This window comes from Heteronotia binoei, chromosome 5 (genome assembly GCF_032191835.1).
Source record: "Heteronotia binoei isolate CCM8104 ecotype False Entrance Well chromosome 5, APGP_CSIRO_Hbin_v1, whole genome shotgun sequence".
Lineage (NCBI taxonomy): Eukaryota > Metazoa > Chordata > Lepidosauria > Squamata > Gekkonidae > Heteronotia > Heteronotia binoei.
This window is the reverse complement of record NC_083227.1, coordinates 41,447,538-41,472,606: the sequence shown is the minus strand read 5'-3', so window position 1 is coordinate 41,472,606 and position 25,069 is coordinate 41,447,538. Positions and strand designations below refer to the sequence as shown.

General features: G+C 43.1%; 1 protein-coding gene across 1 annotated transcript; it reads right to left on the bottom strand.

The window, feature by feature from the left end:
- Nucleotides 1-7,086: 7,086 nt before the first annotated feature.
- On the bottom strand, nucleotides 7,087-13,592 carry LOC132572356 (zinc finger protein 436-like). The gene is made up of 2 exons (XM_060239282.1): nucleotides 13,393-13,592; nucleotides 7,087-9,885 (listed from the first exon to the last, which is right to left on the bottom strand). The coding sequence occupies exon 2, from the start codon at nucleotides 9,873-9,875 to the stop codon at nucleotides 8,418-8,420; it is 1,458 nt and encodes a 485-aa protein (XP_060095265.1). The 5' UTR covers nucleotides 9,876-9,885; nucleotides 13,393-13,592; the 3' UTR covers nucleotides 7,087-8,417.
- Nucleotides 13,593-25,069: the final 11,477 nt, after the last annotated feature.

Below are 25,069 nucleotides of genomic sequence, written 5' to 3'. Positions count from 1 at the left end.
TTCAAATTTTTGAAATTCTGCAAGTATATCTGCACAAACAAAATGAGTAGTTCTAGAAGACCACTCCCAGCCAGGAAGATGCCTGGAGGGAAGATGTGCATATCTTGAAAGAAGCAAGCCAGTTTGAAAGCTCCTTGGCTTGCTCAAAACACTACTTTGTTTTGCAAGGGTGCCAGTCTCAAGGTGGAACCTGGAGATCACTCCCAAAAATATAATGTAATGCCCAGAACATTAAGGCCAGTGCCTCTGGAAGAGAAAGTGTCCAAGAAAATGGACTGCACGCCTTGTAATCTTCAAATTTAATCCAAATATTCAGAAATCTCCAGCATGCTGGCATCCCAAAGTTCCACTAACAGCTAATCCTTCTCTGCTAGAGAAAAGGCCCTGCCTGTAAACTGCCCTGAGGCTGAGAGTTCTCCTAGATTATAAATTTTTCCTTTGATAATTTATTTTTTTTTTGCTTTACCTTTTGAGTCCGAAAATATTTTTCTAGTAGCTGTTATCAGTTTTCCTTGTACTTAGATTTTGTAGCTTTAATTTTAAGGGGAACACTTTTAAGATATTCAGCTTGTGATCGCCTTTGTTTTAAAGAAATGGTTCACCTAATAGAAGATCTTTTGTTAAATTTTTTAAATCTGAGACAATGGGTTAAAAGTTTATATTTGCAATTCTGGGTTTACATGGAACATCTATTCTGCTAAAGCAATACAGTATCAAACCTCTGAGTGACCTTCCCACCCACACACATCTTCTCTAGATGGAAAAATACTGGGATGTGCCAGTGTGAATGGATAACCCCATCACTGTCTCTCCTCCTCCCATGACCCATCTTTACCCCATCTCTGTCAATATACTATTTTGTTGCCCCATTGTAGTGTCATTTCAGTCTTTCCTGGGAATGTCGAAACCAAATTGTCACCTAGCTGTGTGACAGGAGGCCAAGAAGGAAATATTGGAAAGAGTATTTTAGAATCAGGGAAAGAGGATGTATTAGGATAGAAGGATCAATAGAAAAGAGGCCTGTCAAGACATGTCTGGACTTGTCTGGCCATTGGCTTATAAATGCTTGCCATGCTAAAAGGCTGTAGCTTAGCTAAGAAAAATAGGAGCAAATAGCTGTGATGCAAACGGAGAAAAAGAGGAACTGAAAAGTTACCACAAGCAAGATCAGCAGTAGCTTGTGGTTAAGCACAGATGTTATGTGGTTTCACGTTGAAGGGAACTGGTGAATGTAAAAGGTTGCGAACCACACTGAAGGCCCCTATCAGACCCCTTGAGCAACACGTTGAAGGTCTACTTCACAGTGCTTCAATGTAACCTATGCAAATATATAAAGGATATAAGGCCTGCGTGCCTCTTTGATTTTGCTCAGACTCTTGGGTCTGAAGCCCGTGTGCAGGGCCCATGTGCACGTTAAATAAAGAAAGCTGTTTTCCTGATTTCGCCTCACGCTGCCTCTGTTATTGATCCGGCTGAAATTGGTAATGTATGAGCTTTTTCCTGCTACAGCTGCCCTTCCTGAGTGATCATGCAGAATTAATTTAATGATGATTATGGTCAGTCTCCTTCAGACCAGATAAGTTTTCAGAAGACTGAAAGGGGGGAATGAAGGAGAGTCCCTGAATAATTAATACCTGCAATAATTATAATATTTGTTATATTGAGTAAAAATATGCTTTGTCTTCAAACTAAAGGGGTCTGAATAAAGCTGTCTGTATATAGAATGATTGTAACTCAGTCATTTTGGGGCCCATGCCCAACTGGGTTGTGCTTATGGTACCATAAAGTAAATCTCGCTTCAAACCAGTAAGTCTGTGCGGACCTCGTTATTTCTCTGCTTCACATGATACTCACAGGCATGGAAGTACCGTAATTCTTCATGATTTGCACAGCTGTCTGACCGTGATCAGACTTAGGACAAACACCAAATGGTTTCAGTTTATCTCCACTTAAGAGGGTTTAGCTATAAAACAGCCTGTAAATTTGAAAATAGGTGACTAATGATCTCTGTGCCTGGGTCCCAATGTTTCCCAACCTGTGGGTTGGGACAGAAAAGTGAATTACAAAGCCTCTGAAAGTGGGTTGTACTTGTGGGCCAGCTCTCCCTGACAGCTGCTCCTGCCCTTTCCATTGCTCTCTTTCATATTTTGGAAACCAAGATCTGACCCTGCAAACTGTATCTTCTATGTCATACCATGTTGGTATATTTTCTTCACTGCATATACATGTTGAGCAAGTAAACTGTGTCCGTAGGGTTACTAGAGTGGGTTTCCTAGAACCTTAGGGGGAGTTAAAGGGACTATGGAGGAGAACATGGTTAAAATCTGGAACATAACCTCCATGTTATGTTGGAATGCCAGTTGCTTAAGGTTCATAGTGGGGGAAGGTGCACCTTTTCTGCAGCGTTGCTGGTTTCTCAAAATCATCTGACGATCCTCTGTAGAAAATGGAATGCTGAACTAGATCATTGCCAAGGTCATAGTTTGCGTAGGGTGGCAAAAAACCTTGGGCCAGTCCTGGATGACTCACCATAGGTTGGGAAGTGCTGCTCTAGGCATCCCAAATCACCACTTTCACAAACAAGTCTTGATAATAGCACTTCTATGGAGAAAAAAGGAAAGGAAAGGTCCCCTGTGCAAGCACCAGTTGTTTCCGACTCTGGGGTGATATTACTTTCACAGTGTTTTCACGGCAGACTTTTTACGGGGTGATTTGCCATTGCCCTCCCCAGTCATCTACACTCCTCCCCCCAGCAAGCTGGGTACTCATTTTACCAACCTCAAAAGGATGAAAGACTGAGTCAATCTCGAGCTGGCTACCTGAAAACCCAGCTTCCGCTGGGGATCGAACTCAGGTTGTGAGCAGAGCTTAGGACTGCAGTACTGCAGCTTGAACATTCTGCGCAACGGGGCTCTTTCTATAGAGAAAGCAGGATATATATTTATATCAGGGGAGGGACGGTGGCTCAGTGGTAGAGCATCTGCTTGGTAAGCAGAAGGTCCCAGGTTCAATCCTCGGCATCTCCAAAAAGGGGTCCAGGCAAATAGGTGTGAAAAACCTCCACTTGAGACCCTGGAGAGCCGCTGCCAGTCTGAGTAGACAATACTGACTTGATGGACCGAGGGTCTGATGCAGTATAAGGCAGCTTCATATGTCCATATAGTGCTGGTTTCTCAAAGCAAACACTACTTAAGGAATGAAAATGTAATCTTACAGGCAGGATGCATGGAATCCTAAAAGAGTTTAAACATTTTGCTTTCTCTTTTATAATAGGTATGGATTGTTGTTTCCAGGTAACAGGTGCCAAAAGAGGTTTTGACAAATTTTTATTGAATATCATAAGGAACTGAAATACAATAAATTCAAATTGGAAAATTCCATGTCTACAAGGATAACAGATGAAGAAATAATAACCATACAGACAGAAAGAACAGTAGATAGATATAAATATAACCAAACTCAACAAATTAAAAACACAGGAAGTTTTAAGGTAACTTCTCTGGATTGTAGAAACTTCCAGTGCAATCCTAAACAAAGTTACAGGACTATCTGTTCAATGAAGCTTAAAGACCATTACATTGCTTAGAACTGCACTGTTTGTCAACTAAATGAGAAATGCTAACTCCTTTTGATAGTGTTGGCCAAGCTAAAGAGAAAGTACAATTCCTACCAAACTAACACTAATTAGACCCTTTTTCACAGAGGGGAAGAAGCCTTATCCTTGGTGAAGGGAACAGACATCTCAGTAACTGCTAGCAGAGGCCCTAATTTGAGAAATCATTAGATAACAAGGACTTTGCCACCATTTAACCATAATTAGACTAACAAAGCTTCCAAATTAACAGGCGTTTGACCACTCTCCTTAACCTGTACAGCAGCCCTGATTTTGCATTTCATCCTTAATTTTGCCCAATTTGAGCATAACTTCAATGAATTCTGTGTTTTCCTTCCAATATGCCTACTGCAGTCACAATGTCTACAAAATGACGTTTGGCCACTACCAATAATTCTAACCTTTGGTGGTGTATTTTATATATATATTTTTAAATGGTGGCAGGTTATTCGCAAGAAGTCAACCTACAGTATTTCTTCACGGCAGTTCAGATTGATCTGTGACTGAAATTTTTCTCGTTCAGGCCAATCAAAGCTGAGTAACATAAAAAACACCTTATTCACATTCTAGTTCAGCACGGGGAATTTACATATTTGCAGTATAAGCGAGTGGTGCTCTCAAAATGCGTAATTTACCAACTTGGAATATGCACATATCTCCAGCTGTGCCAAGGATCGGGCAAAAAATTAACCTCCACTCACAACATTGCTTTTGAGCATACATGATCAGTGTTCCACCAGTGTTCCCTCACAGCTGCGCAACGTGGGCAACTGCTCATTAACACAGGAAGCCCTGCTCAGCAGCAATCTGGAGCCCCATAGGGTCTCACACTGCCCATTTTGAGATTACAGCAGTTATATTCTTGCTCAGGATGTGAACTGCTTCATTCAGCAGGGAAGAAAAACTAAGAGGGAACATTGGTTCCAATTAGATGCCCCAAGCCAACTATTTTGCAGGAGGAACGTTCATCCGTTTCCTCTTGAAGTTCTTGGGGATTTTTGTAAGTCATGCAACCAGACAGTGCAACTGAGCAACTTTTTGTTGGGTCATTATCTCCACTGTTTGGGTTAAGAAATTCTCTTGATGGTTCCTTGCAAGTGTTTTATGTGATCCTGGTTCCTCATCTGGATCTAAACCTTTCCCTTGGTTAGGAGAAGGGTAACTTAGTTTTTAGGTGGCTTTCCCACAGGACTGGGATTATCTACTGGGTAGAGGGCAGGTAAAATGGGGCAATATGGTAAGCTGCATAATATGGCTCCACCTCTGGATATACACCAATGCAAGCTTGTTTCCCAGGCACGCTTATACATTCCAAGCAGATTTTGATGATGGGACCCGAATTAAACCATTACCAATTACAGTGAAGATCTGAATTTGGCAGAGACCATTGATATCATTGTATTCATCTTACTCTTAATACTAGGTGATTACCTACTAGTAGAATTTACAACATCCACAGGAAATTAGAATACACTGGGAAGGAAATACAAAAATGAACCCTGCATGAGGACCCCCGGAGGGTTCCTATCAGGCCCCAAGCAACTGGCTGCCATCTGCTTCCTTCATCCTCTCTCTTGCTTCCTTCTGCATCACAGCTTGTTTTGCCAGGCTTGCTCAATCGTACAGGAGCTACAGAGCAAAACCTGTATTTTCTCCATTGGCTGAGGCTCTTCCCTTGGGAAGGAAGGGACGGGGAGGAAGAGCTTGCTTTGTCAGGCTCTCTCAATCACACAGCAGAGCTACTGAGACAGGTCTCTCTTCCTTCTATTGGCTGAAGCTCCTCCCCCTCCTTATCCCCTGAGGAAGGAAAGAGCCAGAACTTCCTTTGCCCAGTTCCCTGGATCACAAGGGAGAGATACAAAATCTTTAGTTGTATTTGCCTGTGTCCTTTATAAAATTTATATCTCTGCTACCTAATCTTAAATAGATACACCGTCCAGCCAGACATGGCCCGGCCCGACAAGGTCTCATGTCAGATCCAGCCCTGAGTTTGACACCCCTGCTTTAGAACATAAAAGATTTTGATTTTAAAGACTATGCCTTCATTCTTTCTTGACAGACACCCTTTTCTCTCTATGCTCTCACAGCTTTGAACTTCAGTTTGGGCAACTGGAAGGCTACAATACTACCTGAGACCCTGCAGGTCACACCACCACAGATGGGACTATGTAATAGAACTAGATTGAAACACACCCACAATTACGCTTGTATCTTTAAGTAAAGGTTAAAAATAACGAACAGACTTCCACAGTGACCTGAACAGCCAGAGATTCTGACCATGGTGGTAGGGTGGAGGTCCTCTACAGTAGACAGATGTTTTTTCTCCACCAGACTGTTTACCTTTAGAGTTTGCTACAGTGACCCTACAGATGAGACCAGCCTTAAGGAAACAGAACTCTGCCCTACCTGCTGCTTTCCAGTCTCTAAAGAGAAGCCTGGACAACCTGAAGTGTAAGTCTCTTCCTAGATTTGATAATGAATCAGTCTCATAGTCCATCTACTTTTAAAAAGCAAATCCTGTTTCTAAACAGGAAGATGAAGTTGGGACACCCCCCCCCCCCGCCACAAGCATTCCCTCTAAGCTGAGTTAGCTCAGGTTTTTATAGCCTCTGGCTCACACATTTTTGTCCTAGTTCAGGAAGGATGGCTCCAGGGCAAACTTTTTTATGCAGCAGCCAAAGTGCTCTCTCATAACTTGAATGCCAATAGCTCACAAAGTTGAATTTTTGCTCACAAGTCTCCTCAGCCTACAGGAGCGTTGCCCCCACTCATTCCCCAGCACATTCCAGTCTGGGTTCAATAATAATAATAATAATAATAATTCAATGATTAAATTCCAGTTTAGAGGAAAGTAACAATTCAGTGTTGTTTTCTTGCTCCTCTCCCTATGTTATCCCTATCAAAGAAAACAGGACAAACAAACTGCGCTGTCAGCTCGAGATTGCTCTTTCAAGATGTGGGATAATAACCAGTTAAAGCACGAGACAGAGATGGTGTGTTTGGTTTGCTGTCTTATAACTTTTTAAAGCTTAATGAGATGTTGGATAGCAAGGTAGTGGTGACTACAAGCATAGACAGCTTCAAGAGGGGATTAGAGAAACATATAGAGCAGAGCTCCATCAGTGGCCATTAGCTGCAAGGTATAGGTGGAACACTGTGTCTGGGGCAGCGATGCTCTGTATTTTTAGTGCTTGGGGGGGGGGCAACAGGGGGAGGGCTTCTGGAGCTCTGGCCCTGCTGGTGGGTCTCCTGATGACACCTAGGTTTTGGTCAGTGTGTGACACAAAGTGTTCGACTGGATGGGCCAATGGCCTGACCCAACACGGCTTCTCATGTTCTTACTATTGCCTCATCTCTCCCCATGGAAAATGGTGGTGAGCCTTGGAGGCAGCAGGACCATAACATCAAAAAAAGACTACAGTGAATACATATGAAGGGTGGAGGGATCAAAGGAAGATGACTACACTGTGACAGACCGTATCATGCTAGCTTTTTAATATTTTTAAAATTTTGGATTGGAATTCCTTGGAAATTCATTCTTTTTTTAAAAAAAAATGCACTTAAAAAACACAAAACAACAAATGGGCATGATATTTTCCTGCTGGGAACAAGTGTCTGTTGGCAGGCATCCGTGGAAGCATGTGCAGGTGCCTATTCCAGATCCACAAGAAATGGGAAGTCTCCAAATTCCCCAAGCCAGTTGTACCCTCCTTGCTAATTCCACTGTCTATATTCCTTAAGAGGACAGGAAAGAGAGTAATAGAATAGGTGGGACAAAAGCTTTCTGTTCCTCTTGGTGGTTTGCAGCACATGCCCCCTGTATGTGCACACCCAACGGGGTATGGGGGAGGGAAAAAAACAAAACAAAACAAGAAACAAGGCTGTGTGAATTTCTCCAGGCACAGACACTGCACCCATACAGGAAAGGATCATGCTCTATAAATTAAATTAAATAATTTTTATCAGTGACTTTAAAGCTCCACACTATGCAGATATAATACTTTTATCTACCGATAGCAATTTAAAACACACGTAAATTCGGGTGAAAACTCTAGAAGACAACAAAGAATAAAGCGCTGCTTCCGTGAAACGATATCTGTGCTTACAAAGAAAGCCTGCAGGAGCCACATTTATATTACAGACTGCAATATAAACTGGCATAACCACCACTTGGGAATAACCCAAGGGGAGGGAAAAAAGTGTAATGGAAAGTATCTATTTTGAGGGCTATTACAAGCAACAACCAGTTGATTTTTCTTGCACCCCGGGTGATTCCCAAGAGATCTGTATAGGTCCAGCTATTCTTTTCAGCCCCCTCGGGTCCTGCTATGTTTCTTATGACCATACTCCCCAATTTGTGCATATTTCCCCACAAAGAACCCTGGAAAGCATCTAGAAAACCCTAACCAAAATTTCTCTGCACCCACACAACAACTACATTTCCAAGGATTCTTTTTGGGGAAGCGACAACAACCAAAAAATTCTCAAGACTGGTTTTTTGACATAGATGCGGCCGGCAGTTTCATGCCATAGGCCCAGTGGACACCCTTTTGGCTGTGCTTCCAAGTCATTTAACGCTTGCCCTACTACGCACAATACAAGAGATAGCTTGTGGACTCCAATTTGGTCAATTTAAGGCGTACCCAAGCCTCCTCTTTAACTTTCCTCAAAAAGCAGTGCCCAACTGATGTAGCAGGCAGATCCCCAATTCAAATTACTGTTCTGCTGTGACTCAGAAAGCCAGCATTCCCTATCTAGGTACTAGGCCCAGTCCATTTGCCTCCCGATTACCATGCTTCAGGAATCAAGGGCACTCCACTTTGATTTCACCCAAGTGGGTAGCTGTAGCTGCATCACTGAGCTGGTGAGTAGAGTCAGCAGGGTCACCGCTCTGCTTAGGGGAGGGTGTCACCCCCTCCTCCTGGCCCCAGCGGTTATCGGGAGCTTGTGACCAGGTTGTCGGTACAGGTGAGGGATTTGTTTCTGGAACAGTTATTCCCAGGCTCCCGTCCTTCATGTGGACTCTTTGATGGGATACAAGGCGCGAGCTCCGAGCAAAGCACTTCCCACAATCAGGACACGTGTAGGGCTTCTCCCCTGTGTGGATTCTCTGGTGGGTAACCAGGTCAGCATTGATCCGGAAGCTCTTGCCACAGATGTGACATTCATAAGGCTTCTCACCTGTGTGGATTCTCTGGTGCTTAATAAGGTCTGAGCTGTAACTAAAACTCTTCCCACATATGCCACAAGGGTAGGGTTTTTCTCCCGTGTGCACTCTCTGATGGCAAATCAGATGCGAGCTCCGCTTGAATCCCTTCCCACAATCAGGGCATTCGTATGGCTTTTCTCCTGTGTGGTTTCTCTGATGGGTAACTAAGTCATAGTTTACTCGGAAGCTTTTGCCACAAATAGAACATTCGTAGGGTTTCTCACCGGTGTGGACCCTCTGATGCCGAATCAGATGCGAGCAGTCACGGAAACGCTTCCCACAGATGCCGCAGGGATAGGGCCTTTCCCCTGTGTGGACTCTTTGATGGGAGATCAGGTGAGAACTCCGGGTGAAGCTCTTCCCACAGTCGGAGCAGATATAGGGCTTCTCCCCAGTGTGGCTTCTCTGGTGGTTGACCAGGTCGTAGTTGGACCTGAAACTCTTCTCGCAGATGATGCATTCATAGGGCTTCTCACCAGTGTGGACTCTGCGGTGAGACATAAGTTGTGAACTCTGGGAGAAGCCTTTCCCACATTCCAGACAGATGTAGGGCTTCTCTCCTGTGTGGACTCTCTGGTGGGAAACCAGGTCTGAACTGAACAGGAAGTTTTTCCCACATTCCAGGCAAGTGAATGGCTTCTCATCCGTGTGAGTCCGCATGTGCTCAACCAAGTCGATTTGCTGGCTGCAGCCTTTTCCGCACACAGGGCATGTGTATGGTTTCTCTTCTGCATGTCCTTTCTGATGCTCAACAAGACAGGAGCTCCCACTGAAGCATTCCCCACAGACAGGACAAATGTACTGTGTCTGCATTGGATAAACTGCTGCAGTTTCATTCACTGGAACGTCTCCGTTGGTAGGGAAAGATTCATTCTCCTGCAGTTGCATGGAGTTTCCCTGTTCTGTCTCTGAGCTAGCTTCACTGCTGTCTTCTCCTGCTACTTCAAGGTCCAGGGAAATCTCACTCTGGCAACTGCCACGTGGCATCCCAGATGGTTCTGCACGCTTAGATCCTCCCTGCTGAGAAGTCCCCTCTTCATCCTCATTCACCATTTTTCCCCTGCTGGACAGAAAAGAGAATCCAGACATGAATAATTTTCTATTCTGGAGAAATCAAATGGCACTCACTTCGGAAAAACTAACATGCTGCTGGTTGTATTCTTCATCACTGCAACCCAAAGGATACCCCCTGGTGAAGGGCAAAGACCATATCTGTGAATTGCACATATCTGGATGCTTGTTTGTTTTTGCCATCAAATCACAGCTGACTTATGGTGACCCCTGGTGGGGTTTTCAAGGCAAGAGACATTAAGACGAAGACTACATTGGATTTATATTTCGCCCTCCACTCAGAGCGGCTCATAATCTTCTTTATATTCCTCCCCTGTGAGGGAGGTGGGGCTGAGAGGACTCACAGCAGCTGCCCTTTCAAAGACAACCTCTGCAAGAGCTATGGCTGACCCAAGGCCATTTCAGCAGGTGTAAGCGGAGGAGTGGGGAATCAAACCTGGTTCTCTCAGATAAGTGTCTGCACACTTAACCACTACACCAAACTGGCTTTTAGAGGTGGTCTGCCGTTGCCTGCCTCTGTGTCACAATCAATGTTCCCTCTAAGCTGCAAAGTCTTGTGAGCAAAAATTCTACTTTGTGAGCTACTGGCATTAAAGTTGTGAGCTACTGCATAAATTATTGTGCTCTGTGGTCATCCTTCCTGAGCTAAGACAAAAATCTGTGAGCTGGAGGCTAAAAATCTGTGCACTAGCTCACACTAACTCAGTTTAGAGGGAACACTGGTCACAACCCTGGTATTCCTTGGAGGTCTCTCATCCAAATGCTAGTCAGGGCCAATCCTGCTTAGTTACCTGGATCTGATGAGATCCAGAGCTACTTCTATAAATGGATGTAAACATTAACAGGAGTCCTTTGGTATCTTAAAGACAAACCATATTTTATTCCAGAGTACACTTTTGCAAGCTTCTGCACTTTCACTGTCCATTTCTTCAAAGGCAGCAACTGGCTCTTGACTATAGAGATATTCTATTTAAGAAGTATGAAAAGATGATAAGCAGCAGGGGGCTTGAAATGTAACTATGGGGAAAAAATCTAGGAAAATACAAAGATAATTTGATAGTTATGGTAAAATAGTTAACAACAGCTGTACAGGGTGGGGAGTCACCGGTTCCTCTGAGGCAGGGGTGGCCAACGGTAGCTCTCCAGATGTTTTTTGCCTACAACTCCCATCAGCCCCAGCCATTGGCCATGCTGACTGGGGCTGATGGGAGTTGTAGGCAAAAAAAATCTAGAGAGCTACCACTGGCCACCCCTGCTCTAAGGGATTTGAGCTTCCTGCATTTCAGGGCTCCTAGATCCTGATGATTATTTTTTTTTATTTCCATATTCCCTATTTGAGCCAGTTTGGTGTAGTGGTTAAGTGCGCGGACTCTTATCTGGGAGAACCAGGTTGAATGAATGAATGAATGAATGAATGAATGAACCGGGTTTGATTCCCCACTCCTCCACTTGCACCTGCTAGCATGGCCTTGGGTCAGCCTTAGCTCTGGCAGAGGTTGTCCTTGAAAGGGCAGCTGCTGGGAGAGCCCTCTCCAGCCCCACCCACCTCACAGGGTGTCTGTTGTGAGGGGGGGGGAGGTAAAGGAGATTATGAGCCGCTCTGAGACTCTTAGGAGTGGAGGGCGGGATATAAATCCAATATCATCATTATCATCATCATCATATTTAAAGTATCTACAGAGAGGAGCCATGCTGCATTTTTCAGGCTCTAGTTATGTTGGAAGAAAAAATTGTTACTCTTTAAGGGGCCATAATGGGGCTATTCTTCTGGAATTATAAATAGATATTACAATACACACAATTTATTTCACAGATAGTATTTTCAGACCTGGGTGGCCCAGGCTAGCACCATCTCATAAGGTTTTGGAAGCTAAGCAGGATTGGCCTTGGTTAGTGTTTTGGATGGGACACCACCAAAAAAGTCCAGGGTTACTACATAGAAGCAGGCAATGACAAACCACATCTGTAACTCTCTTGCCTTGAAAGCCCCACAGGGTTACCAAAAATTGGCTGCAATTCAATAGCACCTGACACCCACACATGATATTTGGCACATGGATCAGTGGAACTCACCACATATATCTGAATGCCAGGATTAATAAAAGTAGGATTTATTTCAAATTGAAATGTCAGGATTGGGGCAGAATCCAGGACATTGGAGGAAGGGGGACGGGGAGCAGAAGCAGACATATGGTGAAGACAGGAAGGTCCACAGATGCTCAGGTTGCAAGCAAAAAATGAGGCCCCTTTAAATATAGTAGGTCATGTGCTCTTACCCCTCCTCTCTCTAGGACAACCCCTCCCTCAACTGCAGTCCAGTATTATGTTGGCAGCAGCCTTAATCATGGTTAAAGCTATCCAAGGCCAAGGATTTGAAACCCCATTCCTTGTTGAATGGGAGTCCCCGGCTTGCTTTGGCCACATGACTGCAGATATCATGCTGAAAAGCAGCTAAAAGCAGGGGAAGATTCTCTCTGGAGAGGACAAGATAAGGGAGGGAGGAAGCTGAATCTTTGCAGCCCATTCCCCTCTCTCTCAACAGTGATTAGTAAGGCTCCTCCCTTACATCTGCCCAGGGCCAGGTAGCGCCTAGGGCTGCCTGCTCAAGGTCAATCTACATTCTACACATTTAAGCACGTTGTGTACAACTAGCTAGGGTACTTGCAGAACAGCTCTCCCACACTTGTTCAAGATATCTGTGGGGGGCATGCCCCCCCTTGCACGTTAAAGGGGAAAGCCTTGCCTTTCGCTTGTTTCACCCTGCAGTCTCTGTGCATGTTCAAAGTTCTCCCTGCAACCATAAGAGCTAAGAATTTGCTTTTTGTGAAGCTCAACTGGCAGACTGCTTCTCTGCAACTGTAGCTTATGCTCCTTTCTCTAGCACAGGCTATGACAGATAATCCAAGCGCTGGTGCAGCACGGCAGCCAAAGACATGAGCCAGGATATCCCTCACCTCTGCCAAGGACTCCAGAAGTGACCTTGGGGCCAGCCACTGAGACTTTCAATGGTAGCAAAGGAACATACAATATGGAAGTTAAACCCAGGCCTCCCTCAAAGGGAGACTGTGTGTACGATGAAACGCGATAAGCGTTCCCACACATAAATGAACTATATATAGATAATATCGTGGGGAGGAAAAAAATACTTTAAACCTATGCAATAAAGAGATGGTTCCTTAGATCCTTTTGTTTTTATGCACGTATTTTGACCCTTGGCAGTGATCCTTTGCAAACAGGGAAAACAATAGATCGAGGCCGGACAGCAGAAACAATAAGGCTAGCCCAAGGCCGGCCACGACCAGAGCAGAGGCAGCGGAAGCAGGAAACTGAGAAAGAAACCCCCCGTTCCCGAACACAGATTCCGAATCCCAGCAGCGGATAAGTGTATACTGGATCAGGCGACAAGCGGTGAGTGCCGCCGCGGTGCTTAATCATTGCTGACGGCCGCTCGCCCCATAGGCCCAACCAAACCCACCGTTTCTGCTGCAGCCCCACTTACCAGAAATAGGTGAAAGCCGCTGCACCGTGATAAGATTCCCTACCGCGCAGACAGCCACGCGCTCGCACACACCCTGGGCAGGCTCCACGACCCGCCCCGCGGCAGCAGAAGGGCGATTTAGCCAGCCGAAGCGAAGCAGACAATTGGCCCGCTTGCTCACCGTGCGCTTCGGAGTGGCGGGTTGCTCAAGGGTTACTGCCGCCTCGTTGAGGCCGGAGCTTTGCCCTAAGAGGCTTTGGGCCAAGCCCGGCGAGCCAATCACGGCGACTCTTCCCCAAATCTAATGCGAGCTGAGTCAGAAGCAGGAAGCACAACCCCGAAAAGGCTCCTCCGCGCAAGAGAACGGCTTCCCTTCGCCTAATGGTGGAGAAATCACCGGAGACCTCTGGTGGCCAGCCAGCACAGGGACGCGCAGGTAACGCCGAGGGATGTCAAACGACGTTTACTGCCGAGCACGCGGTCTGCTGTTTTATGCCCCCTCCGGTTGCTGCCCTTTAGTGGGCTTTAGTACAAAGATTTATTTTTTTAACAAAAATTGCTGTTGCAGTCACAACAAGCAACTTTGGTAATAAATGGGGCTGTCGCTGTAATAAAAAAAGATAAAATCACGAGTCACGCACGCATGGAATGCGAAGGTAAATGTATCAATTACTTCCACGCTCGAAGCTTGTGTCACACAGTCCATAAAGGCTATAAAAGAATGCATTCATGAAAGAGGATCGTGAAAGGTGATCCTCTTTGCAAAAGGCACAGTGAAAATAATAGCACAAGGAATGTCTGGTTGGGTATATATTGGTGATAAGGTTGCCAAGTCCAATTTAAGAAATATCTGGGGACTTTGGGGGTGGAACCAGGAGGCTTTGGGGGTGAAGCCAGGTTGTGACAAGCATAATTGAACTCCAAGGGGAATTCTGGCCGTCACATTTAAAGGGACTGCACTCCTTTTAAATGCCTTCCCTCCATTGGAAATAAGGATAGGAGCTCACAGAATTGGACCCCTGGGCCAATACTTTTGAAACTTGGAGGATCTTTTCAAAGTTAAAACAATTTTATTTGGTAAGATATAGTAACAAATTATATTTCTTGCATCATTAATAACTTTTATATATCCCATATATTACTTTCTACCCCCCCTTCCCCCCCCCGTTACTTGACCCCCGCCGGTGTTATTTACTTAAAATTCTAATGTTTAAAGGTATCCTTAACTAATAAAAACAAATTAATATTTTTTCTAAGACTAAATCATTATCAAAAATTGTCCAATGTCCTTTTATTTTCCACTCTTTTTCTACATATCTTCTGAACTTTTCCACTCCATCTTAAAAACTTCTAAATCATGGTCTCTTAAAATTCTTGTTAATTTGTCCATTTCACTCCATGTCATAACTTTTACAATCCAATCCCATTTCTCTGGTATTTTTTCTTGCTTCCACAACTGCACATATAATGTCCTAGCAGCTAAAAGCTAGTACCAAATTATATTTCTATCTTCTTTTGGAAATTTTTCCATTTGTAGTCCCAACAGAAAAGTCTCTGCAACTTTCTTAAATTCATATTCCAAGATCCTAGAAATTTCTTGTTGAATCATCTGCCAATACTTTTTTGCTCTTTCACAAGTCCACCACATATGGTAGAAAGAACCTTCATGTTTTTTACATTTCCAACATCTGTCTGGCATCTTATTATTCATCTTTGCCAATTTCTTAGGAGTCATATACCATCTATACATCATTTTAAAACAGTTCTCTTTAATACTATGACACGTGGAAAGCTTCATAGAGTTCTTCCGCAAATATTCCCAAGTTTCCATCTGTATTTCTTTATTTACATTAATTGCCCACTTTATCATTTGAGATTTCACTACTTCATCTTCCGTAGACCATTTTAAAAGTAATTTATATAATTTTGAAATTAATTTTTCGTTGTCTCCAAGCAGAACTTTTTCCATTTCTGTTTGCTCTTTTCTTATTCCTTCAATTTTAATATCATTCTCCACTAAGCTCTTTATTTGTTGCATTTGAAACCAATCGTATTTATTATTCAGCTCTTCAGCAGTTTTCAATTCTGTTTTGCCACTTTGTATTTTTAATAGTTGATTATATGACAACCACTTTTCTTCACCCGTCTCAGCTGTTATTTTTATCACTTCGGCTGGCACTATCCATAACGGTTTTCTCTCATCTCCATATTTCTTATATTTTATCCATGTATTTAGCAAGCTGTTTCTTATATAATGGTGAGAGAAAAAGCCATCTATCTTTCCCCCCCCCCATAATACATATAAGCGTGCCAGCCAAATTTATTTCCATGACCTTCCAACGCTAAGGGTTTTTTGTTTAACAACATTATCCATTCTTTTATCCATACTAAGCAAACTGCTTCATGATATAATTTTAAGTCTGGTAATTGAAATCCACCTTTCTCTTTTGCATCTGTTAAAATTTCCATTTTAATTCTTGGTTTCTTCCCCGCCCACAAAAATTCTCAGATTTTTCTTTGCCATCTATTAAATTGTTTACTGTCTTTCACAATCGGAATAGTTTGAAACAAATACATTATTCTTGGTAGAATATTCATTTTAATTGTGGCTATTCTACCTAACAGTGACAAATGAAGTTTATTCCACTTTAACATATCTTCAACCATTTTATGCCATAGCTTCTCATAATTATTTTTGAACAAATCAATATATTCTTCATTGTTATCTCCACACCCAAATATTTTACCTTGGAGGTAACTTCACAGCCCGTTAGTCTCTGCAATTCTTGTTGCTTATTTATTTGCATATTTTTACATAGAAGTTTTGATTTTTCTTTATTAATACAAAGTCCTGCCAACTCCCCATATTCTTGTATTTTGGCTAACGACAAAGGTGTGACTTGTATGGGGTTTTCATTTATAAACATATCATCTGCAAGTGCTCTGTATTTGTAAGTAAATCCTTTTACTTTTAATCCTTCTATTTCTTTATCTTCTTGAATTTGCATCAGTAATATTTCAAGAGTCATTATAAACAACAGTGGGGAAAGTGGACAACCTTGTCTTGTACCTTTACTAATTATCATGTCTTCTGTGAGATCAGCATTTATACATAGCCTTGCACGTTGTTCAGTATATATTGCTTTTATCATTCTTATAAAGCTTTCTCCCAGCTCCATTTTCTCCATTACTGCAAACATAAAATCCCAATTTAAATTGTCAAATGCTTTCTCTGCGTCCGCAAAGAATAATGCTACTTCCTTTTCTGGATATCTTTAATAATATTCTACAATATTTACAATTGATATTGTCTCTTATTGTCTGATATTGTCTCTTATTTGCCTTTTGGGAAGAAACCCCGCTTGATCTTCCTTTATAAAATTTATCAAATATTGTTTAAACCGTTCTGCCAAGATTCTTGTATATATTTTATAGTCATTATTTAATAATGAAATTGCTCTATAATTTTTTACGTTCATGACCTCTCTATCTTCCTTTGGAATCAACAAAATAACAGCTTCCTTCCATGTGTTTGGTATTTTCCCTTTTCTTCTTATCATATTCATCAATTTCTGAAGTTTCGGGATTAACTCCTCTTTGAGGATTTTAAAAAAATTAGCTGTAAATCCATCTGGCCCAGGTGCTTTTCCATTTTCCATTGCATTAATTGCTGCTTCAATTTCTATTTTTTCAATTGGATCGTTCAAAACTTTTTGCATATTTTCTGCTAAGGGTGCTTTTTTATCTTTTGTAAGTACTCATCCATCTTTTCTTTCCTTATTTTAACACCTTTAAATAACTTGGCACAATACTTAAAGAATTCTCTTTTTATTCCTTCTTGATCTACCACCTCTCTTCCATCCACCACAACTTCCGGGGTTGGAAAATGTCGAGCTGAATTGCTTCTCAGAAGGGAAGAAGGCTGGGGCTTCTGTTTGGGGTAGTGGAGGGCAATTTAATGCCTACTGCCTACTTTTCTCAGTCAGAGATCAGTCCAAGATATGCACAGGAAACTCTGAGGAGATTTACCTTGGCTAAAAGGGAGTCCCGGGGGGGGCTCCTTTGAGGCTTTGAGGGATCTCCGGAGATGAGTTGCATATTCATCATCTGCAGAAGTTTCCAGAGTCATTTATTTGACATAAGCTCGACAGGATGCTAACCTTCTTTGAGACTGCTAAACATCTAAAGCTATACAAGACCAGTGTTGGATCTGGATAACTGCAGAAAAAGGTACTGATGACGATCTTCATTCCAGGACTATTTAAAGTTAAACAAAATAAAATCAGAAGGTGGGAAATAGAAATTCAGAAAGTTTGGAAGAAGGGGAGAAGGGGCGAAATTTGAACGTTGTAAATTTAAAGGATAGTGCTAAAAAGTGGAAAGGAATTTATTGTTTTGTCTACTTGCGGTTTTGGTGAAAAAGCCCCATCATCACAGATTTGCAGCTCTCACAGTCAACACAGGAAATACGTCAAACATCGCGAGATCTTTTTACCAGTGAAAATGGGATTTGGTGGCAAGAAAAGCAGGAAGTGTTGGATGGAAAAGGGAAATCATTGAAGCAGCTAGCCTACTCTAGGACTATAATATAATAGAAAAACATCGGCGGCCATTGCTAGGAGGTCAAAATTTAAACAAAGTTTTTAAAGTGTTCGGGACATTAAAAATTGGTGAAGCTGACAGAGGTGACAATTATAAGGTAAATACTATTGGACATTATCGCTGATAATTATTTTAGAAGGCTTTTGAAGGAAATTTTTGTTAAAGGGAAGCAGAAAGTCGTGACCACCATTTTGGAAGAAATAAAAACTTTAACATTTAATATCTGAGCCCAGGAGGCTCTGAGGACGGCAAAATTAGGCTTATTGAAAAGGGCAAGTCTTACTCTATCAAACCTGATAATTTAAATTTAATTTGGAGAGGTTAAAATTTTTGGTGTTTTTTTAAATGTCAGAGCATAAGTTAACCCATGCAAGGACTGCTTCAATGGAGAAAATACAAGAGTAATTAGAAGCAATGGAAGCCAGGATGATGAAAGGGGTGAGAGACATGATAACTGCTTCTAAAAAAGACATTGAAGAGCTAAGGAAAGATATAGAAGATCTCAGAAACGAGACTGTGGTAACATTGAAGAAAGTGCAAGAGGTGGAAGAGAGAGTGAAAGTACATGATTCCACCTTGCTAAAAATGCAAGAAAAGGTGGCAATTCTTGACTGCAAATTGATGGAAACCCAGATATGTCTGAGAGGAGTACCTGAGGATGAAGAGACTGATTTGAAAGGATATATAATAAGAATAATTGCAGAATTTTTGGAGGAAGATCCTGAAGGAACTAGAAGCATGTATGACTATATGTATAGAGTGAACTCACTATATGCCAAGAAAAATAATCTACCAAGGGATGTGGTTATAAGATATATGACAAAAGAAATGGTGGGAAAAATCTTGAATAAAAATTTTGAAAAGACATTGATAGTGGGAGGCAGCAGAGTAAGAATCATGAAAGAATTGCCAAGACAAGTGATAAATGAGAGAAAAGCATACAAAAAATTGACAGAAAAATTACGTGACAATGAAATGAGGTATAGATGGATAATACCTGAAGGTCTGAGCTTTGAGCTGCAAGGAAAAAGGATTACAATTACAAGCACACAGGAACTGCGTAGGTTTTATGAAGAACATAAAGAATTTGCACCATGATGGATTACAAATTATTATCTTGGAATGTAAGTGGACTAAATTCACCACAAAAAAAGAAAGGCAACGTTTCATTGGATTAAAAAGCAAAATTGTAATACAGTTTGTTTACAAAAAGTGTATATCAAACAAAAGGATTATAAATTTTTATGGAATAAACAATTGGGACTAGAATTTTTTTCATTGGCTGAACAGAAGAAAAGGGGAGTGATTTTCTATATTAAACAAGAATTGGAGCCGAAATTAGTGTTTAAAGATAAAGATGGAAGATTTGTAGCGGTAGAAATAATATTAAATGCAAAAAACACGTTGTTATTGGGACTGTATGCACCAAATGGTGCAAAGGATGCTTTTTTAAAAGACATTATACAACAATTTGATGAACTGACTTATGACCAAGTTTTGATAATGGGGGACTTTAATGGAACAATTAAGAACGCACTGGATAGGTCTGGGAATAAAAAAAAATAATGAAAGAAAATTGCCAAAGTCTTTCTTTGAATTGGTCAAACAAGAAAATTTGGAGGATATATGGAGGAAATTTAATCCTGAAGTGCGGGATTATACCTTTTTTTCAGCAAGACATAAAACTTTTTCCAGAATTGACATGTTGTGGGGCACTAAAGACTTAGGCCTTATAACAAAGAAAATAGAGATTTTACCTAAAATTGGGGCTGACCATAACCCAATAATGCGGATTACAAAATTGTCTAAGAAGTTGAGAAGATGGAGATTGAATGAAGATTTACTACAGAATAAAGAAATAGTGACATCTCTAGAAAATGAAACTAAAGCTTTCTTCCAAATAAACGATAAAGAGGATATAGAATTTCAGACGGTCTGGGATGCAGTAATGAGAGGAATATTGATTACATTGAATAACAAAGATAAGAGGGCAAAAGAAAAACAGATGTTGGACATTCAAAATGAAAAAAAGAAAAGGGGAACTGAGAAAAAGGCCAGAGAAAAAGAAAATTATAAGGGAGATTACAATATTACAAACGCAAATGAGACATTTGTTAAATAAAGAACTGGAATGGAATCTGAAAAGACTGTAGCAAAAATCTTTTGAGGGAGCAAACAAACCCGGAAAATATTTGGCTTGGCAACTGAAGAAAAAGAGAGAAAGTAAAATTATTGATAAAATTGTGGTGGATGGAAGAAACTTGGGAGGATCTTTTGAGGAGACACACTGGATGCTATGCTGAAAATTTGGTGTCTCTACCTCAAAAAACAGGCCCCCCCCCCGAAACTCATGGATCAATTCTTCATTATACCTATGGGAATCAATCTCCATAGGGAATAATGGAGTGCCCAGCAGATATTTCCCTCCCCTGCCACATTTTGATGATCCTGAAATGGGGGGAGGGCCTCCAAACCGGGGGATCCCCTGATGCCACCTTGGGATTGACAACTCTAATTGCTGAAGGGAGTTGGCATAAATTAGCCATTTCTTGCCCTGATCTGAGTAGCCCCCAAGTGACTCCAATGGATCTCATCAGATAAGAGAAGCTAAGTAGGGTCGATGCTAGCTAGTAAATGGATGGGAGGCTTCCAGTGAATATGGTCATGGCATGCAGGAAGGCAATGCCAAACTTTCTGTGAACATTGTTCAATTTTAACTGTTCTATTGTGTTGTAATCTGCCCTGAGCCTATAATGGGAAAGGGTGGACTATAAATTTGCAAAATAAAAATAAACATCTTTTGCCTTTAATGCCCTATTGGGCACCATAAATCTGCTGTGATTGGACAGCAATTTCCACCACTGGCAGCCTCTTATTGGCTGCATAGCTAGTAGGGAACCGGAAGAGCGCTGGGCAGCATTCAACTGAACCTTAGGTGTTGTGGATTGGGGGAGGGATTCTGGTGGGGCTCAGCACCTCTCTGCATAATTTCATGCAGGAAACTTGCTTTTAAAAACCCAGTAATAATCAATAAATGGCACTTCTCTTTAAAAAACCCCAAAAGGTGCGCAGAATCTGATGTTCATGCTTATAGCCACCTTTTTATCCATGCCTTGAAGACAAAAGGAAGAGTATCCCTAATTTTGAACACCAGGACTGTTACATGTTGTAACATATAAATCCTAGTGATATCAAAAGGATTTAATTTCAGGTAAGCATAGGTAAATATGTAGCCCGATCCTTGTTTACTTGGAGCAACCCCCACTGATTTTCAGAAAGACTAAATGCCAAGTAACTTGTAGACTGACAGAGCAATCCAGAGGGGGGTGTGTGTGGAAAGTCTTTTGGAAGCAGACAAGCCGGTACGTGAGCGCAGGAAGGGTTTGCGCCGATGTGCGACCGGCGCCACCACAGCGGAGGGGAGTTACGTGGGTGGGGGGGCCGCCTGAATGCTGCTCTGCCTGAGCGCAGTGGCGCCTGAGGGCTGCACCCGAGCGTGGGCAGAAGTGAGGCGGAGAGTGGCGTTCAGGCAGAGGAGGGGGTGGAGCTGGGGGCGCGGCCAGGCTTAGGCGGCTTCCTGAGCAGTTTGGCCCATGATACGGCCCCCCCGAGAGGTGCAACTGTAAGCCTGCAAAAACGGCAGTGTGTCCCATAGGCACTCGAAACCAAAAACAAAGGTCTACTTCGCTGCTGTGGATGCTTGTAAACCCCTTAGGGAGCGGCACGATTGCCTTGCCAATTCCCTCATGCCTTGGGCTGACGAGCCTCCTCCCCAGCACCCAATCGTGGTCGCCCCCCTCCTAGAAATACTTCCGCTCTGGCCTCACACAACTCAGTTGTTAAGGAGAGGAGCACATGGCGGGAAGCTCTGCCGGCGAGCTCCTGGCCATACGGACTTAGAGTGAGGGACATGTAGGCACGTTGGTGATGGGTTTTGCACCTTGCGGTTGCTTTGACAATATCTTTGCCTTGCGAGGGGGAGAGAGAGGTCATTACCCTGGGGCTAACTGCTCTTGTTTCCAGGTCTCCACAGGTTCTGGGCTCCCGGAGGCTCTGCATGCGAGAACTGTTGCCCATGACTGGGTAAGTTCCACTGTCCCCCCCGCCTCCTCCTCCCCTCGCTCTTGACCACTTGGTGTGCGAGCATCTCTGGCATGTGAAACAGGCAGTGGGCTCTGGCAGGGGGCATCTGCTGACCTCGCTCCCCTGTGCTGCCGCCTATTCCCTTCCCTTGGTCTGCCCTCTGCCGCGTTCCCAAACGCTGGCGGGGCACAGGGCATGTGTGTATGGCAGCTGCCCAGTTGCAGGGAGGTGGGTCAGAGACTGTCCCTTTAAAAGAGCACCCGACTGAAACGCAGCCTGCTCTTCCAGGCGCCGCCCCTGCAGGTGCTCTTGATCTCTGTCTCCGTTTTGCAGGTGGAACTCCAACACAGAGGCTTCCGCATGTGCTGCTCCATTGCCCCCCCACACACTCAGCTGCTTCTGCCCGCCGCTCGGAGTGGAGCCCTGCCAACAGCGAGACTGCCCAGCGCGCACCAGGGAAACTGCTGCACTCTGTTCTGGAAAAATAAAGTCTGAGCTGTGCCCTCTGTTGTCTCTCCTGCTTGGCATATGCAGCACGTTCCCGCGGACCAATGGCGTGCGCCTGGGCGGAATCACCATGGCAACTCGTTCTCTCTTCCTCATCGGCCCCTCTTCCCTCTCCCAGCATGGCGTACCGTCTCCCCTTTGGAAGCCAACGAGCGGCGCCGTAGATCCGCCCACGCCCAAGTGGCCGCCTGCCACGTATGTCTGGATTGAGCTGCCCATTGCAGCCTTGTAGTCTTGCCCAATGCTATATTTATCCAGAATTAAATCCAGTAAAATTTACCTACTCCCAAGTCAGTGTGAACACCATCAGTATTCCCTCAAAGCTGTGGAGTCTTATGAGCAAAAATTCAACTTTGTGCTACTGGCATTAAAGTTGTAAGCTATTGCATAAATTAATTTACTCTGGGGCAATTTTTCCTGAGCTAAGGCAAAAATGTGTGAGCCAGAGGCTTAAAAACAGTGAGCTAGCTCACACTAAATCAGCTTAGAGGGAACACTGAATGAACACCATTACCCTGCAGTTCTATAGATTCAAGTGGGTAGACACTGGTCTGAAGTCGCAGAACAAAGTTTCAGTCCAGTGGCACCTTTAAGACCAACAAAGTTGTATTCTGGGTATATAAGCTTTTGTGTGCAAGCACACATCTTCAAACAATAGAATAAAACCCAAATTTCTACTTACAGGAAAAGAGGGTGGCTGGGGGCAGGTGTGAGGAAGGGCCAAGGTGCATAAACTGAGCTGAAATAGGATCACATGGCACCAACTTCGTTGGCTTAAAGGTGCCACTGGATTCAAAATTTGTTCTACTGAAGTTCTATGTATATAACTTCCTTTAAACACTGTTTAACTTCCTTTTGAGACAGCATCAGAGGTACCAGTTAAGTAGTTTTCTATTCCTGCTCTTCCTCCTGTTGAGTAAGTTCTCTTCATGGTGATAAGATTTAGGTCCTAGAAGCTGAGTATTCCTTCTCTCAGCCTTCTAGATGTAAACAGAAAGTACCTTCCTCTTGCTCCTCCAGACCCAACATATGACCTGACAGCAGTCTTCAGTTAGGTTCCCACTGGAGGGATTGGATCTCTTGCGAGTGGTGCTGTTCTGTACAGAAACTTTTCCTCCTCCCCCCTTATAGATGGCAGAAGGCCCGAACATACCATGCTGGGTGTATTATATTGTAGAAAGAGGCATACAGGAACACCAATACAGTCTACCCTCCCATTGTTCAGGTTTCCACAGGAGCTCTTTTTCCTTACTTTCATTATCCCTTTTCAGCCAGAATGATGAATTGCATGTACATGTACTTTACAAAATCTGATTTGATTCAAAATGTAATACTCTGGCTGCCTGCAAGGGATGATAAAAGGCCATTCTTTCTTAGAAGCCAGTCCCCGGCCATGGCTCCCTGACAAATGTATGTCATTTGCCTAGGTCACCCTGATGCTTTTTTAGATTCCACTCCAGTAGCGCTTCAGAGACCAACAGAAGATTCAGGGCATAAGCTTTCAAGAATCAAAGCTCCCTTCGTAGAAATTGAGATATCCATTTATTCTGGAGTAGATCTCCAAGGCCTTTTATTCTTGAGTAGAAATTGAGATCTCTCAAGTCCATTTATTCTAGAGTAAGACGGCAGGAGGTATGTTTTAAACAGCCTTATGACTAGAATAAAAGGACCTGAGATCTCAATTTCTACTTGCATCTGACAGAGCTTTGACTCTTGTAAATTTATATCCTGAAACTCTGTCTCTAGGATGCTACTGGACTAGTGTATCTTGCATATTGTCCCTGTGCAAACTGCCTGATAAGACAAAGTATCTATTTTCTAAATAAACACCTGAATCTAGAGAGCCAGCATTGTGTAGCGTAATCTGGGAGAACCCGGTTTGATTCCCTGCTCCTCCTCCACATGCAGCCGGCTGAGTGACCTTGGGTCAGTCATAGTTCTCTTAGACCCACCTACCTCACAAGGTGTGTGTTGTGGGGAGAGGAAGGGAAAGAGATTGCAAGCCACTCTGAGTGAAGAGCGGGGTATAAACCCAACTCTTCTTCTTCCAGGATGTGTTGTTCATACCACGAATTTGCAGGTGGAAACACTGATCCAGCACTAGTCTCCTCATGACTGTCAAAGTGTGAGGCAAGCAGAAAGTGAGTTGGAACTAATAAATACAGTGCCTCATATGATGAAAACTGTATCCAGGTTGTGTTGCACAAAAACATCATTGCCAGGTAGAATGTACGGGAGAGTTGGTAATCTAGTCGTGGAGCACTCGCATAGCATGTAAAAAGGGCCAAATCTTGGCATCTCCATTTAAGTAAGCCCAGGTAAGCAGGTGTCAGGAAAGATGCTGGAAAACCATTGGAAGTCAAAATAAGACAGTGCTGAGCTAAATATAAAAGTATAAAACAGCTTGCAATGGTCTGAGGTGTGACCCACAGGAAATAGGGTACCAGGAGGGCAGGCCTAGCCCTACCCAGCTTTATGCACTGGTACAAGCTACAGCTGCTATCCT

Excerpts from the sequence above, each read along its gene's own strand:
- LOC132572356 (XM_060239282.1), bottom strand. The coding sequence starts at position 9,875 with ATGGTGAATGAGGATGAAGAGGGGACTTCTCAGCAGGGAGGATCTAAG.